This window comes from Erpetoichthys calabaricus, chromosome 10 (genome assembly GCF_900747795.2).
Source record: "Erpetoichthys calabaricus chromosome 10, fErpCal1.3, whole genome shotgun sequence".
NCBI lineage: Eukaryota > Metazoa > Chordata > Cladistia > Polypteriformes > Polypteridae > Erpetoichthys > Erpetoichthys calabaricus.
The window spans coordinates 155,905,066-155,923,206 of NC_041403.2; the positions used below are offsets into that span (position 1 = coordinate 155,905,066).

Genomic DNA, 18,141 nt, shown 5'->3' on the forward strand with positions numbered 1-18,141 from the left:
ACACCTAGACGATACGGACGCTCGTCTAAAAATGCTGAAAGATTATCTTCACGTTGCTACCTTCTGTGTGCAGCTGCTTCTTGAAGCGACATGCTGCACGGTGCTTCGCATACTTAAAAGCTCAAAGGGCACGTATTGATTTTTGACTTTGTTTTTCTCTGTCTCTCTCTATCTCTCTCTCTCTCCCTGCTCCTGACGGAGGGGGTGTGAGCTGCCGCCTTCAACAGCTTTGTACCGGCGGTGCTTCGCATACTTAAGCCAAACAGCCCTATTGATTTGTTTGCTTTCCTCTCTGTTTCTGACATGCTCTGCTCCTGACGTGCACTCCTTTGAAGAGAAGATATGTTTGCATTCTTTTAATTGTGAGACAGAACTGTCATCTCTGTCTTGTCATGGAGCACAGTTTAAACTTTTGAAAAAGAGACAAATGTTTGTCTGCAGTGTTTGAATAACATTCTTGTCTCTCTACAACCTCCTGTGTTTCTGCGCAAATCTGTGACCCAAGCATGACAATATAAAAATAACCATATAAACATATGGTTTCTACTTCGCGGATTTTCTTATTTCGCGGGTGGCTCTGGAACGCAACCCCCGCAATGGAGGAGGGATTACTGTACACATATCTGAAGCTCAGCAATCAATGCCAAGAAAAATCTACCAAAATTGCTTAGCTGTGGCAAATTATATTAAGTAATTTAATGGATCAAAGTGTCAGCAGTGCGAGTAGAAATCTTTCCCGTAACTGGAGTTGCTTGTTTTAAACACTGACCTAGACAGCATACTTAATAACTCTGTAGCTACTCAAAAATGCATATGTTGATATATTTCAGTTCTTGATGATTTAAAAAAAGTATTTTTATTTACAGACTTACCCCAACTTTGAAAATCCCAGTGAAGCTCTAAATAAAAGTTTCCAAGCTTTAAAAAAAAGATAAAATAAACATTCAGAATTTCACATTTTTGCAACCACACAATACTATTTTTGAATGTGTCATCAGAGAAGATACTAATATTACTGAAAACAGGCAATTATTATTTAATCTTCAAATATTATGACAGTATCTATCACCTTAAATGAACTGCTGTGTTGTCTAGAGAGCCACTAAAAAGAATGAGGAATGATTTGAGAGGGAGTAGACACAGCGATTTTAAAGCTTTTCATGCTACTGATGTAATGAATGCTACTAATGGGCTATTTAACCACTCTGCTTCCCAATATGAAGTATAGTAATAATAATAATAATAAATCTTTGCATTTATATAGCGCTTTCCTAAACAATAAGGATTTCAGAAATTCAACACAGCACAGCCTTGATGTCTGCGGAGGTTACATCAGGTAACATTCAGGGACAAATAAAATTTACAGTTAATAGAAAAATTAGCTGAATACATCCATCTATCCATTATCCAACCCGCTATATCCTAACTACAGGGTCATGGGGAGCCAATCCCAGCCAACATAGGGCGCAAGGCAGGAAACAAACACCGGGCAGCACACCAGCCCACCGCAGGGGGCACACACACACACACACACACACACACACTAGGGATAATTTAGAATCGGCAATGCACTTAATGCGCCTAACCTGCATGTGTTGGTACCCAGAGGAAACTCACGCTGACACGGGAAGAACGTGCAAACTGCACGCAGGGAGGACCCAGGACGCGAACCCGTGTCTCCTACCACTGCGCCACCGTGTCGCCCTAGTTGAACACATTCATGGCCAAAATCCTTACATGAATGGATGAGCAACTATGTTACAGACTTCTCCAACACACTAACTTGGACCTGCAAAACTTCATATGCTAGATACAAGAGAGGTTATGATGTGGTGGAACGACTAAGCAGATGCTTTTTAATTACACTGTAAGTACTTGAATCAATGTGGTAATTAAACAGACCATTATTGCCGTGAGTGTTTAATATTACAGATGTCTGCACTGCAAATTATGCTGTACTGTATTATATTCCACACTAAATGTTGAACCATAACAATACTTTTAGAAAACCTAAGAAATCTGACAAAGGAGGGGAGACCATTCAGTGCGTCAAGCTTGTTTGTTTATCTCACCTAGATTTTTCCTAAAGGTTGTCAATGTTTCTACTTCAAATACATGTCTTGGTAGTTTGTTCCAGAATCCCATAAGTCCTTGAGTAAAGAAATGCTTACTGGCTTCAGTTTTAAATGTACTTCTCCTTAATCATATATTAGTAATTGAATTGCTCTTCTGTTTATTGTTGTTATTTTTTCATTTCATTCACAGCCTTCATTTACATAATCTTTAATTATCATTGCTACCTCTAGACAGTCACAGTGTACACCTATTACCATTAGCTGCTTCCAACCCAGTCACTGCACTAAACAACTTGCTATGACAAAAAATGGTTGTAATTTATCATAGTGAATTGCTACTTGTAAGAGTGAGAGCTCTTGTGTCTGCAAGAATTAGCAGACATTGAACATGCAACCAGAAATACAATGGAAACAATGTGTACAAACAGAAGTGAAGTGAGTGTTTTGAACAGTGAAAATAGAGGAGAGATTGAAACTCTGGACCCAAAAATAATGTCTGTTTGATATTCTTTGTGCCGCACCATGATAAACTGAAAAGCAATGAGCTGAGATTGTATTTTAATCCAGTGTGCTCCATGTTAATTGGCTACCAAAATATAGTAACACTTTGTTACTTTTGCTGTTTATTATGAGATTTGGAGTCTTGGGGAGAAGTTGTGCAGAAATTGTGCAGTCAGTCACACTTACCTGCTAATGACACCCTAAGCAGGAATGAGATTCAATAACTGTAAGCATTAAACTGGATATGCTCTCTGACTAGAAGCAGTGTGAAGGCCTATAGTTTGATGTCTGTCTATTGAATATAATGCTACCTCCTTTAACTCTTTCAGGGCAGATGTCGACTTTTGTCAAAAGGAGGAGTTGACGATGGTAATCGACTGTACACTGTGACCAACCGTTATGTTTTAGTTGAACTCTTGTTGCTAGAAGGAAAGTTAAATTCATTGGTTTGACCGAGATTTCCTGTGCTCGCGTGAGTAGCAAGGCGCAAACAATGGCAAAAATGGCACTGACATTTTGCGAGAGATCAAAGCGAATGCGTAAAGCAAAATACTCCATGGACGACGTTTTGCCTATTATCTTTTGAACTTGACTATGACTTGTCAGACTCAGATTTTGATACAAGTGATTGAAAACGAGTGTGAGGTTCCAGCTTAAGCTGATTGGTCCCCAGCTAATCATTATACTGACAATGTTTGCCAGGGAGGACTGCCACTTAACAATGATAAGAGGTAGAAACCAGATTGCAATGCACCACAACTTTGTCCCAGCCACACAAAGACGGCCTAGCAGCAAGCCTACCGCACATTTTTGGCAAACTGGTAGCCACAGCATGCAGCAACAGACTATTTCATTTATGTTAGGTAGAATGCCCAGAGGGGACTGTGCGGTCTCGTGGCCTGGAACCCCTACAGATTTTATTTTTTTCTCTAGCTTTCTGGAGGTTTTTTTTGTTTTTTCTGTCCACCCTGGCCATCGGACCTTACTCCTTTTCTATGTTAACTAATGTTGCCTTATTTTAATTTCTTATTTTGTCTTTTATTTTTCTTTTCTTCATTTTAAATGAGCAATGCCAACAATCAGTATGAACAACATGCAGTCCTTGTGGAATAAAGTGGATGAGCTAAGGGTATTTGCGTGATATCTCCATGAGTACCATGAAAGCTGTCTAATGTGCTTTGCAGAGACTTGGTTTAAGAACACCAACTTGGACACAAATTTCGAAATAGATGGATTTGTATGTGAATGGCAAAGCAGGAAATCAGCCTCTGGTAAGATATATTAACAAATATAAAAACAATCTCCATCCACACCTGTAATTTCACTTTCTTTGCAAAAGTATCTCTGTCCACACTAAAACGACAGAGAAAGCTTATGATGTAACCATTTGCCACCGGCGTGCACATTGGCAGAAACAGGAAGAAGAAGTGTCCTCCTTGAAGGATTGGTTATGCCACCAACCATGGGATTTACCATAAAACTGTAGTGGCAGGTAAATTACTTGCCTTTTGCACATACTGTATATGCAGCATTCAAACTGTACAAAATGCAATTTAGACGCATAGAGGTGAGAAACACAAATAGCACCACGGTAAGCAACTCATCTATGTCCGCCATGTTGAAATAGGACTTTCTTCTGTGAAGGGTGACCAATCAGGAAAGGACCACATAATAGGCACAAACCATTCATTGTGCAACTAGAATCCATATTTGCAAAGCTCAACATTTTCACACATCCAAAATTTTAAACACTGAGCTGCTGTGTTCAGAAGTAAAGACGTCTCAAATTTCAAAAGTCTCTATTTTCAAGGGTTAAACAATGCCGTAGTATTGATGAAAGGCAAAAAATGGAAACTAATGTCTGCTTTTTTTAAACAAAAACATAGTGCTGTGGACGTAGTCTTACTCTGAATGTCAAAAAGAGTAAAGTCAAATATTTCTTTAAGAGTCAGAAATCTGTATGTTCACCACTTGTCGTTCTTGGGGAGGAGGTAGCAATAGTGACTGAATACACATACCTAGGAACTCACATAGGCAATAATCTAAACTGGAATATTAACACAAAATATCTCTTCTACATGCAATCACCACTTATTTTTTCTTCATAAATTTAAGACTGTTTAAAGTGGACAAGGACTTCATATTGTCCTTTTTTTGCAGTTTGATCCAATCTGTTATCACTTTCAGTTTCATTGACTAGTTAAGTAGTCTGACAAATCAAAATATAAAAAAAAGAACAGGCATGGAGTCAAAATTATTGGAGCCAACACAGATGATTGGGTAAATGTGTGTTGGAGAGAGCAATGTTAGAAAAAAAATCGAAAATGATCTATCCTGATTACAGACATCCTTTACTTGAAGAACTTTCCATCAGTAAATCAGGTAGGATGGCTGCTTTAAAGACTAACAAAAATCTCCCCAGAAATGCCTATCCTCCTAGTGCCATGCAGCTTTTTAATAAGGAATATTGTGATAATAAAAATTCAACGATAGTAGACTTTTCCATTTGCATTGTGTTAAGCGTTTTAGATAAAAACTCACTGACAAATTGCTAGAAGCAGCTAACAAAGTAGTTTTGTTTTTGTTCAAATGATGTACTGTACATGTTTTAGAACTTTTGTGCAACTTTAAACCTGTTGGCCTCTGTGTTTTATTTTTGTCTGTTATTGAATGCAGCCGAGAAGACAAATGTCATGTTTTCTTCTGTAAATATCCTAAAATAAAAAACCTTAAAGGATAAGTTCTGTATTTCTCAATTAGAAACGATTTCTTTACAAACATAGTTAAAATGCATTTGCCACACAAAATTATGTTCTAAAGTTAAGCACTTACAATAAATTTAACCACATACCATGAAAACTTTACGTTAATTTGATCTTTCAGGAGGAAACTACCCCACTGGGGGTTGAAAGGTTATTATGCAGGAAGACTAAGTGCTGAGCTGTCATACATACAGTAGGGGAAATTAGTATTTGATCCTCTGCTGAATTTGTAAGTTTGATCACTTACAAAGAGACGAACAGTCTGTAATTTTTATGGCAGTTTTATTTTAATGGCCAGAATATCAAACAAAAATCCAGAAAAAACACATTACATAAAAGTTATAAATTGATTTGCATGTCATTGAGAGACATACGCATTTGATCCCCTACAACCCAGCCAGAGTTCCGGCTTCCACTTATTTCCCCCACTGTAGCTGGTCTTCTTCTAAAATAGCTAAATCTCATAATATTGGTGTTTCTCTAATCAAAAATGACATATATAAACTCATTTATAATGTGTGTGTAATCACAAGATGTGAATCAATACTTGACAACAGTCTTGTCTTAACAGATGAACATATTTAGTACGCTTTTAAAATTTTCCTCCATGCCCCATAGCAACCATTGTAAAACATAGTGCAGGCAAAATATTTCTATAAATGTCAAAAAAAATTCTTAAGTTAATAACAGAATTTTGTGTGGCAAAAACATATAGTGCAAGTTTGTGAAGAAATAAACTGGTTAAAAAAAAACACCAAAAATTATCCTTTAACCTTAACAAGTACTGAGTATGAAACAAAATATATTAAAATACCTCTTTCAGAGCTTTAAGTAATCGTGGTCTTTTATCCTCAACACTTTCTCTTGACTGCTGTTTAAGCTTTCGCAGAAGTGCAGTGACTAAAAGAAAAGAAATTTTAGTATTTTAGATTATTTTTATTTTATATTAAAAAAAACATTAACATGACTTATTTGAAACATTAAGAAGTGCCCTCGTACAAGATAAAACACAAGGAAACATGGAGAAACCAAGAAAAGACTGGTATCAGGTCAGAAATTAAATACATTATTAGAGGTAATTGTTGGTAATAAAATATATCAAAGCATCAACAAGGTAAACAGAAAAAATTAAAAGAAGGGATTGCAAAGGTAAAACAAAGATAAAAACATTCAGAATTATATAAACATTATGGTTAACAGAATATTATAGAGGCACTATTCATAAAAATACTTAATCTTCTAAATGTTTAATGCTTAGCTAAAATCTTGTGTTTATAAGGAGACTCGAATTGTTCCTTATTGACATGGACGTTTCAAGAGGGAAAAAAAGAGTAATAGTAGTTTGCAAAAGAACAGTAGAAATGTGACAGGTCATCTTTTGAGTTGAAATTTTCATGGAGCTCTATTATTCATAAAAACAATAACTTCAAGGGGGTTAACAATAATAACATACAAGCCATTTAGAAATTATAGAAATGTATATACATAGTCCCCTCATTTTCAGAAGGTCTCAAAAGTAACTGGACAATTGACTGACAAGCTATTCCATGAATTGAAGCTGAAAGTCTACACTTCAATTGCAACTTGATTGCTTCATTTTTAATTCATTGTGGTGGAGTACAGTGCCAAAGCAATGAAAAATGTGTCAATGTCATTTATTTAATGGGCCAGACTGTAAGTGTAAGGATCATGAACTGACAGCACACATTGTGCTTGAATGTATGTATGGAATTACAACGTTGTGTAAACAGAAAGCCTCAGACAGAGTTCAGTAGTTATATGTATGTAAGCTGTTTATATGTGCCTGTATAAACAATGTAATAACAAAAAATGGCATCTTCAGTAGGAAGACCACAGCTTTTGAATTTTTTTCATATGGTAAGACTAATCCACTCTTATAGAAGGTAACAGTTTAGAGTATATTTTAATGTGCTCCTGATCCTTGCAGTGGGGACACACTTTAAAGTATTTTTCAAAAGCATTATTACATTATTATAGTATCTTCTAGGGGGTTCGCCCCCTGCTCGTTTTGCTTGCCAAAGGGCCTGCGCTACGCACCAGCCACTTCATGTCTTTACCGCTCGTGTTGTGAAGAGGGGGGCTGAACGCACCCCAAGGAGATGCGGTTGCTCCTCCAAAACCCTCTGTCTTTGCTCGATCAGCCGCTGGCTGATGCTAGCTGCTGCATCTCACACAGTGCTTTGAACATTTAAAAGCCTGTACAGCAGCTCTCCTACTCTTTGTCTTTTATTTCCAGCCCAGGGCGTGGTTAAATCTCTTGGCACAAAGTCTCGTCTAGCGGGACATGAGTTCCTGATATTTTTTAGTTTATAATTTCAAAACAGAATAAGAATCTGAAAATCTAACATCACATTAAAGTTTGATAAATTCTGAAAAGAATGATACCAAACATATATACGTAGGTTTTAAAATAAGCCCGATTTAAAGCGTGATGTAATAACATCACATAAAATCATTGCACTTTTAGGCTTAGGATTTTTATATATTTTATAGATAGATAGATAGATAGATAGATAGATAGATAGATAGATAGATAGATAGATAGATAGATAGATAGATAGATAGATAGATAGATAGATAGATAGATAGATAGATAGATAGATAGATAGATAGATAGATAGATAGATAGATAGATAGATAAAAAAATAATAAACTTTTTCATACTCATTTGTCGATCTCCATAGCTTATAGCTTCAGCAAGAGGACTCCATCCCTGAGCATTTTTCACCTTTACAGGGGCATTATGGGCGAGGAGTAAATGGGCACATTCTGCAGAAAAGAAATACAAAAAAAGTTTACAGCTCTGTTAGTTTTTTAACAATAAATTGTATGAAATGAAGTACGGCACAGAACAACTGAACATACCATAAGAAATACAGTATTTCATATTAACTTCAAATTCAGCTTTAATGTCATCCAAACTGATCTAGAGAGCTATGCAATTGGATAGCACCTTACATAGCAGTCACTCAAAGATACTGAAAACAGATTACATATATAACTGATTACAGACCCCCGGGGTGTGCTAATGAGGCAATCAACTTAACCATGAATGTCTGTACATGAATGCATAGTCAGCTGATTTCCCTATCAACCTCGGGAGCCACTCTGCTATGCTACGGTGCACACCTACCCCTCTCCAGTGCCCCAGCGCACTTTATTTAAAGAAATTGCACCGGCACAGATTACACATTACATAAAGTATATGAAAATCTGTACTGTGGTCTTTTAGTGCACAAAGTGGATAAAGAATACACTTACCTTTGTGTCCCAGCATTACAGCAAGGTGTAAAGGTGTGTTACCTACAGATGAAGAATGAAAAAAAAAAATTAGGTTCAGGAGGATGAAATTATAACTATTTATGATAAGCAAAAACATAATACAGTAACAGGAAAAAAGACATTTAATTCCCACATTAAAAAAAATGAGATGCAGCATTCCTGCTGTGTAGCCTTCATCATGTGTGATATTTATCAAAGAAACCCAACACAATGATCAATGATCATTCACATTTTTAGAAAACTGCATAAAAATACCCATTTTAGTTCTTAAGAATACCATCAACCTATAAATGGCAGCTGCTGCCAGTACATGGACTGACAGAGAACATAAATTAAAAAAAAGGACCTATGGCAGCATTCTACCCTCTTGTGGTATGGGTTGTATGTTTGGCACCAAAAAACAAAAAGGATGCAATTTCCAGAACAACAGAAAGGCCAACATTCCAAATTACAATAAATTGTCCTTAGAAAGATATGAAAAGTTAAAAAAGGGGTGAGTGGAGAGAAGTGAGAAGTGAAAGTAAATACAAGATGGAGAGTGCCATCACTCACCTGAGTGTGAGAGGGGACAAGGGGCATATCTACGGACCGACTTCCAACGGACAGCCTTTGTCCACAACTAAACATACCTAACTAGCCAGGGCCTCCTATGACAATAAGTACTCTTGAAGCTGATCAAAACAAACCCCTAATTTAATAACATCTGTAAAGAAGAATCGCTGTCAAAAAAAAAAAACTTAAAGTTACTGAACATCAGGCCTAAACTTAAGTTACTACACCTAAACTTAAATAAAAAACTTAAGTAGTAGGGTGTTGTACCATGTTATCCATTATGAATGCAATGAGAAGCGAGACAAAATGACACATTTTATTGGCTAACTGAACAGATTACAGCATGCAAGCTTTTGAGGCAACTCAGGCCCCTTCTTCAGGTTCTTGCCTTGAAAAGGTGCCTGAGCTTCCTCGAAAGCTTGCATATTGTGATGTATTCAGTTAGCTAATAAAAAAGTGTCATTTTGATTCACTTCTCATTGCATAATAAACTTAAAGAATTAAACCCTAATCTTAAATGAGAATAAGACCCAAATAATATCCAAGAAGGGCCCCAGTAGGAAGAATAGGCCAGAAGCTACACGTGTGCCCTGCTTAACCAGAGGAAAAGGGCGACGGCTGGGGTATCCATAAGCTAGGATGGGTTTGCTATGGAGCATACATACGAGCACAATAAGGGATTCCCGCCCCCTTGCACCTGAATCCAATGGGAATGTACCAGTGTGGTGTACTATGTAAAGTGATTCTACTTGTGGAATGGACTGGAAGGTAGATTCCAACTTGCTGGGACATAGGCCCGAAAGCCATGGTAAGAGCAATCCAAATATGAGAAAAACAGAGTATTTTAAAAATAATTTAAAAAAAATTATATTCTACAGTTTCAATTAAAAGCACACTTTTGGAGTAGCGTGTTGCTGTGCAGAAAATTAATTTGGTTAATCTACAACTTCTCAGTTCCATGAAGTGAGCCTGAAGTGATTTATAATGATTATGCATGTACTTATTTACTTTTAATAAATAGCTGACCTTCCATGACTGAATAATAATCATTAAAAAAAAGAGTTGTGCTACTTAATAACAGTGTGTCTCAGCCATTCAGTCATTGCAATATAAAAAAGCAATTACATTTTCAAATGTGGTATTATATTAATTGTGCAATCAATAAGATTACTGAGTTTAAACTATTAATACAAGTTAACCAAAAATAGTGAATTATTAACATGTCTAGAAATGATGGAAGAAATTAATTTCAAAATAAGCATATGACATTTCAGTTTAATAAAATATTTTACCTCCTAGTATCTACAGCAGTTCTGTAATAATTCAGGACATCTCTCATGCATTTCAGGGTGACAGTGTGATGCACGTTACATACAGCAGAAGTATAAATTCCATATATAAATACGACATCAAAAACACAAACAGCACCTGCTTCTATATTTCATTTGTATTAGCACATGTAAGAAAATAAATAAATAAATTATATGCAGTATATACTGTCACAGAAGCCACAAGATGGATGGCTCCATACCAGGCCAGGACCTCTTTGTAATGGAAGATCAGGGATGGATGAGCTGACTTGGCCAAGTTAGTGGAAAACCAGAGGGAGACTGTCCTCCACGGATAGATAGCTTCCCAGTACACTAGATGGCAGCGTTGTGCTGGAATAGCTCCCTTTGGTATAACCGGAGGGTAACATGGGAACTGTAGACATGGAGAGCAGCCCTGCAGGGGTGCTTGGTGTCCACCAGTGGGAGCTGCAGAAGGAGGTCATCTCCTTTATAAAGAGATTCCGCCACTGGGGCAACGGAAGTAATCCCAGGTCTGACTTATAGGGAACCACTCCGCATCTCGTCGAGTTGGAGTTGGGAGGTGGTGGACAGTGGTTGCCAGGTGGTTATTTAAATGTGCTGAAAATGAAAGGCTAAAAATACATTTTGATTCTGATGTGTGAGTGTGTGTAGACATAATTAAATAGACAAAAGTTGTCAGCACCCAAACTGCATGAATAATATAGAAAAACAGCCATGCTAACCAGTTTGAAAATATAAGGATACAAAAAGTAAGGCAACAAATCAGTTTTCTATTGATTCCACTAAAATAAATGAATTACAAACTACTTACATATACGAGGTGTTCAAATTACATTGAACATCCCTTCCTTTTCCCACACAGAAAGCTCATGATTTGATTTTAGGCAGTAATTCATGGACAGAGAGGAGTCTTAAGGGATGGCATAGTTCAACATTTTCCTATTTCAAATTAAATAAAAATACCAGGGTAAAGATTTTTTTAAACAGCTCTTAGTTAACTAAATTTTAATTTGTGTAACGTTTAAGCAAAATAAGACATCCTTTTATCACTGTGTTATAGTGATACAGTGGTGTGAAAAACTATTTGCCCCCTTCCTGATTTCTTATTCTTTTGCATGTTTGTCACACAAAATGTTTCTGATCATCAAACACATTTAACCATTAGTCAAATATAACACAAGTAAACACAAAATGCAGTTTGTAAATGGTGGTGTTTATTATTTAGGGAGAAAAAAAAATCCAAACCTACATGGCCCTGTGTGAAAAAGTAATTGCCCCCTGAACCTAATAACTGGTTGGGCCACCCTTAGCAGCAATAACTGCAGTCAAGCGTTTGCGATAACTTGCAATGAGTCTTTTACAGCGCTCTGGAGGAATTTTGGCCCACTCATCTTTGCAAAATTGTTGTAATTCAGCTTTATTTGAGGGTTTTCTAGCATGAACCGCCTTTTTAAGGTCATGCCATAGCATCTCAATTGGATTCAGGTCAGGACTTTGACTAGGCCACTCCAAAGTCTTCATTTTGTTTTTCTTCAGCCATTCAGAGGTGGATTTGCTGGTGTGTTTTGGGTCATTGTCCTGTTGCAGCACCCAAGATCGCTTCAGCTTGAGTTGACGAACAGATGGCCGGACATTCTCCTTCAGGATTTTTTGGTAGACAGTAGAATTCATGGTTCCATCTATCACAGCAAGCCTTCCAGGTCCTGAAGCAGCAAAACAACCCCAGACCATCACACTACCACCACCATATTTTACTGTTGGTATGATGTTCTTTTTCTGAAATGCTGTGTTCCTTTTACGCCAGATGTAATGGGACATTTGCCTTCCAAAAAGTTCAACTTTTGACTCATCAGTCCACAAGGTATTTTCCCCAAAAGTCTTGGCAATCATTGAGATGTTTCTTAGCAAAATTGAGACGAGCCCTAATGTTCTTTTTGCTTAACAGTGGTTTGCGTCTTGGAAATCTGCCATGCAGGCCGTTTTTGCCCAGTCTCTTTCTTATGGTGGAGTCGTGAACACTGACCTTAATTGAGGCAAGTGAGGCCTGCAGTTCTTTAGACGTTGTCCTGGGGTCTTTTGTGACCTCTCGGATGAGTCGTCTCTGCGCTCTTGGGGTAATTTTGGTCGGCCGGCCACTCCTGGGAAGGTTCACCACTGTTCCATGTTTTTGCCATTTGTGGATAATGGCTCTCACTGTGGTTCGCTGGAGTCCCAAAGCTTTAGAAATGGCTTTATAACCTTTACCAGACTGATAGATCTCAATTACTTCTGTTCTCATTTGTTCCTGAATTTCTTTGGATCTTGGCATGATGTCTAGCTTTTGAGGTGCTTTTGGTCTACTTCTCTGTGTCAGGCAGCTCCTATTTAAGTGATTTCTTGATTGAAACAGGTGTGGCAGTAATCAGGCCTGGGGGTGGCTACGGAAATTGAACTCAGGTGTGATACACCACAGTTAGGTTATTTTTTAACAAGGGGGCAATTACTTTTTCACACATGGCCATGTAGGTTTGGATTTTTTTTCTCCCTAAATAATAAACACCATCATTTAAAAACTGCATTTTGTGTTTACTTGTGTTATATTTGACTAATAGTTAAATGTGTTTGATGATCAGAAACATTTTGTGTGACAAACATGCAAAAGAATAAGAAATCAGGAAGGGGGCAAATAGTTTTTCACACCACTGTATATATATAGTGTTATAGTTGATAAGCCAGCAATGTATTCTAATGCTGTGTCCCATTTACTTCTGAAGTCGGAGGTCTGAGCTGGGAAAGACATCACACTCGAGTTGACTGCGTTTCAGTAAAACATTCAGAAAACCAATATGGGCGCATCCAGGAAAACCTTTGTTGTCCTTGCTCCATTAGAACAAATACTGATAACAACACATTATGTGATATTTTGCATGTTCAAGCATTGTTGCAACATATCACGGATAGAGGTTGGAACAGTACGGTGTGTAGGACTGATTTAAAGAGACACAAATAGACAGAAGTGCTAATAAACAGTATAATACTACAACTACAAATATGAGGTACAAAAAGTAAGGCAACAAATCTGCTTTCTATTGATTCCACTAAAATAAACGAATTACAAACTACTTCCATATACCACGTGTTCAAATTACATTAAACATCCCTTCCTTTGTCCCCAAAGTGTGGTGTGGTGTACGTTGCCATTTTGGATTGAAGTTGGACAAACTTGGACTTAACAGGCCAGCCCCAAGTTGGAGATCCAATTTCAGGGGGTGTTACAGATGAAAATTCTGACTGTCCGCTTCAAAAGGAATGCAGAATAAGTTACCACACTGTGAAATTGTCCAACAAGTGATGAAATCAGGTATTACTCAAACTAGTGCTGTTCTGAGTTATTGTGCATCCAATACTAAGTGAAAGACAAGCGAAGAAATGATCTATCTGGCCGTGCTCAGACCCACTCAACAACTTCAGATTGAACCAATTTAAAATTCATTACACACACACGCGGCCATACATTTCTATTGCTATTACTCCCGCTTCCACTTTAAAGTTAATATTTCAACAATTTCAATTATCTGTCTTTGCAAAGTAGTCAGAGAATCTCATCACCGTGTAAAATCGCACATCTGTTATATTGTACATGTTGTGGCCAAAAGTACAAATTCAAACCACTGAATATAAATGCTATATTTTTCGTTGCTGGAAAGTTGCAGAAGCACTGACAGCCACTCCTATGCTTTGAAACGACGTTGAATAACTTGACATGTAAGACAAATTACAGTTTGACAAGTTATTTGACTTATTTTTTAAATAAAAAGATAAATACATTTCATTTTTTTACCATGAGGTAACATTGTTATGTTGGTCTTTGTAAGAACACCTTGCAGAAACAGGTTGCAAAACCTAAATTTGTTTTACCAGATATTCTTGTAAATGCTTAAGGAAAATTTGAAAGTTTGACTCATTACATAAAATATGCAAATAAATTGAAAAAATGTTTTTTCAATCATTGAATTTCTATAATGGGTACTACCTAAAAATTTAAATCTTTATCCAAAAAGGAATGTAGAGAAAAGCCAAGCAAAATGACACCTTTTATTGGCTAACTAGAAAGATTACAATATGCAAGCTTTCGAGGCAACTCAGGCCCCTTCTTCAGGCAAGATGTAGAAGGGGCCTGAGTTGCCTCGAAAGCTTGCATATTGTAATCTTTCTAGTTAGCCAACAAAAGGTGTCATTTTGCTTGGCTTTTCTCTACATTCATAATGGCTAACACGGTACAACACCCTAGTACTCCAAAAAGGAAAAAAAACTAAAGTCACTATGAAACCCCTGCTTTCTTCACTTGCCAGATCTCTATTCCCCCAAAACCCCCACCCCGCGCTATGCGCCAGCAACTTCACGTCTCTGTCGCTCGAGTATGTGGATTTCACTTTCACCAAACAACAAAACTTTTAATTCTCCCTCTTAATTAGGAAGAAACACTACTTACAGTGGTGTGAAAAACTATTTGCCCCCTTCCTGATTTCTTATTCTTTTGCATGTTTGTCACACAAAATGTTTCTGATCATCAAACACATTTAACCATTAGTCAAATATAACACAAGTAAACACAAAATGCAGTTTGTAAATGGTGGTTTTTATTATTTAGGGAGAAAAAAAAATCCAAACCTGCATGGCCCTGTGTGAAAAAGTAATTGCCCCCTGAACCTAATAACTGGTTGGGCCACCCTTAGCAGCAATAACTGCAATCAAGCGTTTGCGATAACTTGCAATGAGTCTTTTACAGCGCTCTGGAGGAATTTTGGCCCACTCATCTTTGCAAAATTGTTGTAATTCAGCTTTATTTGAGGGTTTTCTAGCATGAACCACCTTTTTAAGGTCATGCCATAGCATCTCAATTGGATTCAGGTCAGGACTTTGACTAGGCCACTCCAAAGTCTTCATTTTGTTTTTCTTCAGCCATTCAGAGGTGGATTTGCTGGTGTGTTTTGGGTCATTGTCCTGTTGCAGCACCCAAGATCGCTTCAGCTTGAGTTGACGAACAGATGGCCGGACATTCTCCTTCAGGATTTTTTGGTAGACAGTAGAATTCATGGTTCCATCTATCACAGCAAGCCTTCCAGGTCCTGAAGCAGCAAAACAACCCCAGACCATCACACTACCACCACCATATTTTACTGTTGGTATGATGTTCTTTTTCTGAAATGCTGTGTTCCTTTTACGCCAGATGTAACGGGACATTTGCCTTCTAAAAAGTTCAACTTTTGTCTCATCAGTCCACAAGGTATTTTCCCAAAAGTCTTGGCAATCATTGAGATGTTTCTTAGCAAAATTGAGACGAGCCCTAATGTTCTTTTTGCTTAACAGTGGTTTGCGTCTTGGACATCTGCCATGCAGGCCGTTTTTGCCCAGTCTCTTTCTTATGGTGGAGTCGTGAACACTGACCTTAATTGAGGCAAGTGAGGCCTGCAGTTCTTTAGACGTTGTCCTGGGGTCTTTTGTGACCTCTCGGATGAGTCGTCTCTGCGCTCTTGGGGTAATTTTGGTCGGCCGGCCACTCCTGGGAAGGTTCACCACTGTTCCATGTTTTTGCCATTTGTGGATAATGGCTCTCACTGTGGTTCGCTGGAGTCCCAAAGCTTTAGAAATGGCTTTATAACCTGTACCAGACTGATAGATCTCAATTACTTCTGTTCTCATTTGTTCCTGAATTTCTTTGGATCTTGGCATGATGTCTAGCTTTTGAGGTGCTTTTGGTCTACTTCTCTGTGTCAGGCAGCTCCTATTTAAGTGATTTCTTGATTGAAACAGGTGTGGCAGTAATCAGGCCTGGGGGTGGCTACGGAAATTGAACTCAGGTGTGATACACCACAGTTAGGTTATTTTTTAACAAGGGGGCAATTACTTTTTCACACAGGGCCATGTAGGTTTGGATTTTTTTTCTCCCTAAATAATAAACACCATCATTTAAAAACTGCATTTTGTGTTTACTTGTGTTATATTTGACTAATGGTTAAATGTGTTTGATGATCAGAAACATTTTGTGTGACAAACATGCAAAAGAATAAGAAATCAGGAAGGGGGCAAATAGTTTTTCACACCACTGTAGACGATCTACAAGTCGCCGACTTCAAGTTTACAGCCAAACAATATCTACATACTTCTGTCATATCAACTATATACACATATTCAATCTCTTTTCACTTTTACCTTTTCATCAATATCGCATTGATTTTTGATTTAATGTTTGGAATTACATCGTGACAACGCCTACAAATCAGAAATGATTGAACCGTGTGTGTGGTTATGTGGGCAGGACTTTTCCAAATCTCTTTGCATAAGCCTCTTGTCTCATGGGGCTTGAAATTTTCTCTCGTGGAATTTCACTTTCACCAAACAATAAACATTTTAATTTTCGCAGATACGCCTCTTCATTGAGAAGAAACACTACTTTTTTTTTCCCTGATGGCAACACTAAATTAGACAATCTACAAGTCTCTGACTTAAAGTTTAAATCCGAACAATATATTCGAACTTTTTTCGCTGTTCCGTTATTTCACGGAGTAAACATTTTCTTTTGTTTGCGCTAATGCAATCTTTACTATCCTTTTTTTTTTTTGTGACTTTCAAATTTTCGTACTTCCATTATCTCTAACCTGCCCTACATGTGTACCGCGCCAACGTTTTTGGAATCTTTTAATTCTCATGGATATGGCTCTTAATTGAGAGCAAACACTACTTTTTTTTCCCTGATGGCAACACTAAATTAGGCGATCTACAAGTCTCTGACTTAAAATTTAAATCTGAACAATATATTCAATCTCTTTTCACTGTTCCGTTATTACACCGAGTAATAATTTCTATTTGTTTGCGTTAATGCGATCTTTACTATCTTTTTTTTGAGACCTTTGAATTTTTGTACTTCCATTATCTGTAACCTGCTCTACATGTGTACTGCACAAACGTTTTTGAATTCTTTATGACATTATAATTTGTCACCTACTTTTTGTCTTTTATTTCTGGCCCCGGGTGTGGTTAAATCTCTTGGCACAACGTATCCTCTCGTGGGGCATGAAAGTGTCTCGCTGAGAAAATCACGTCTCATCTCCTTCCAAGATTTTTTTTTTTATAATAGAGAGATACAACAAGGGAACATTTAATCATTCAGTATACATTATAGCTACTTTCTACAAATTCCCCATTATTTAATATTTTATTTATTTTATTATTAATTACAAAAAAAAAAAAAAAGACGGCCCCAGTTTACAAACACATTTTGTTTTCATGGACATCCATAACCTGATTTTAAATGCAAGGCTGAAAAATGCACTTAAAATGTCTGTTAATGAAATACCAGCAAAAATGTATAATATAATGCTTTATTACATACTTTACAGAAAACCATTTCAAACTTAATAAAATTACAGTGAAGCAACATTACTGTACTTTAAATCAAAAAACACAAATATTTTAAATGAACCATGGGTATGTATAGCATGTTGACCGTAAGGTTAAATATCCTACAGATTGTGATAACAGATGTTTTTCTACCTAATTAACTTTGTTTTCAGGAACTAATGAATTCCTGTATGATGCAGGCACTGGGCCATGTGTTGTGCTCCCACTGTACAACTGGAAATGTAACCTTTATGC

General features: G+C 37.2%; 1 protein-coding gene across 1 annotated transcript in view; it reads right to left on the reverse strand.

The window, feature by feature from the left end:
* ankrd13c (ankyrin repeat domain 13C) overlaps positions 1-18,141 on the reverse strand; it is a 52,966-nt gene that overhangs the window by 21,443 nt on the left and 13,382 nt on the right. Inside the window, exons 2-5 of the mRNA XM_028812162.2 lie at positions 8,621-8,662; positions 8,024-8,128; positions 6,153-6,238; positions 873-918 (exon numbers count right to left, since the gene is read on the reverse strand). Coding sequence (XP_028667995.1) covers positions 873-918; positions 6,153-6,238; positions 8,024-8,128; positions 8,621-8,662 — 279 coding nt within the window. The remainder of the gene's footprint in view (positions 1-872; positions 919-6,152; positions 6,239-8,023; positions 8,129-8,620; positions 8,663-18,141) is intronic.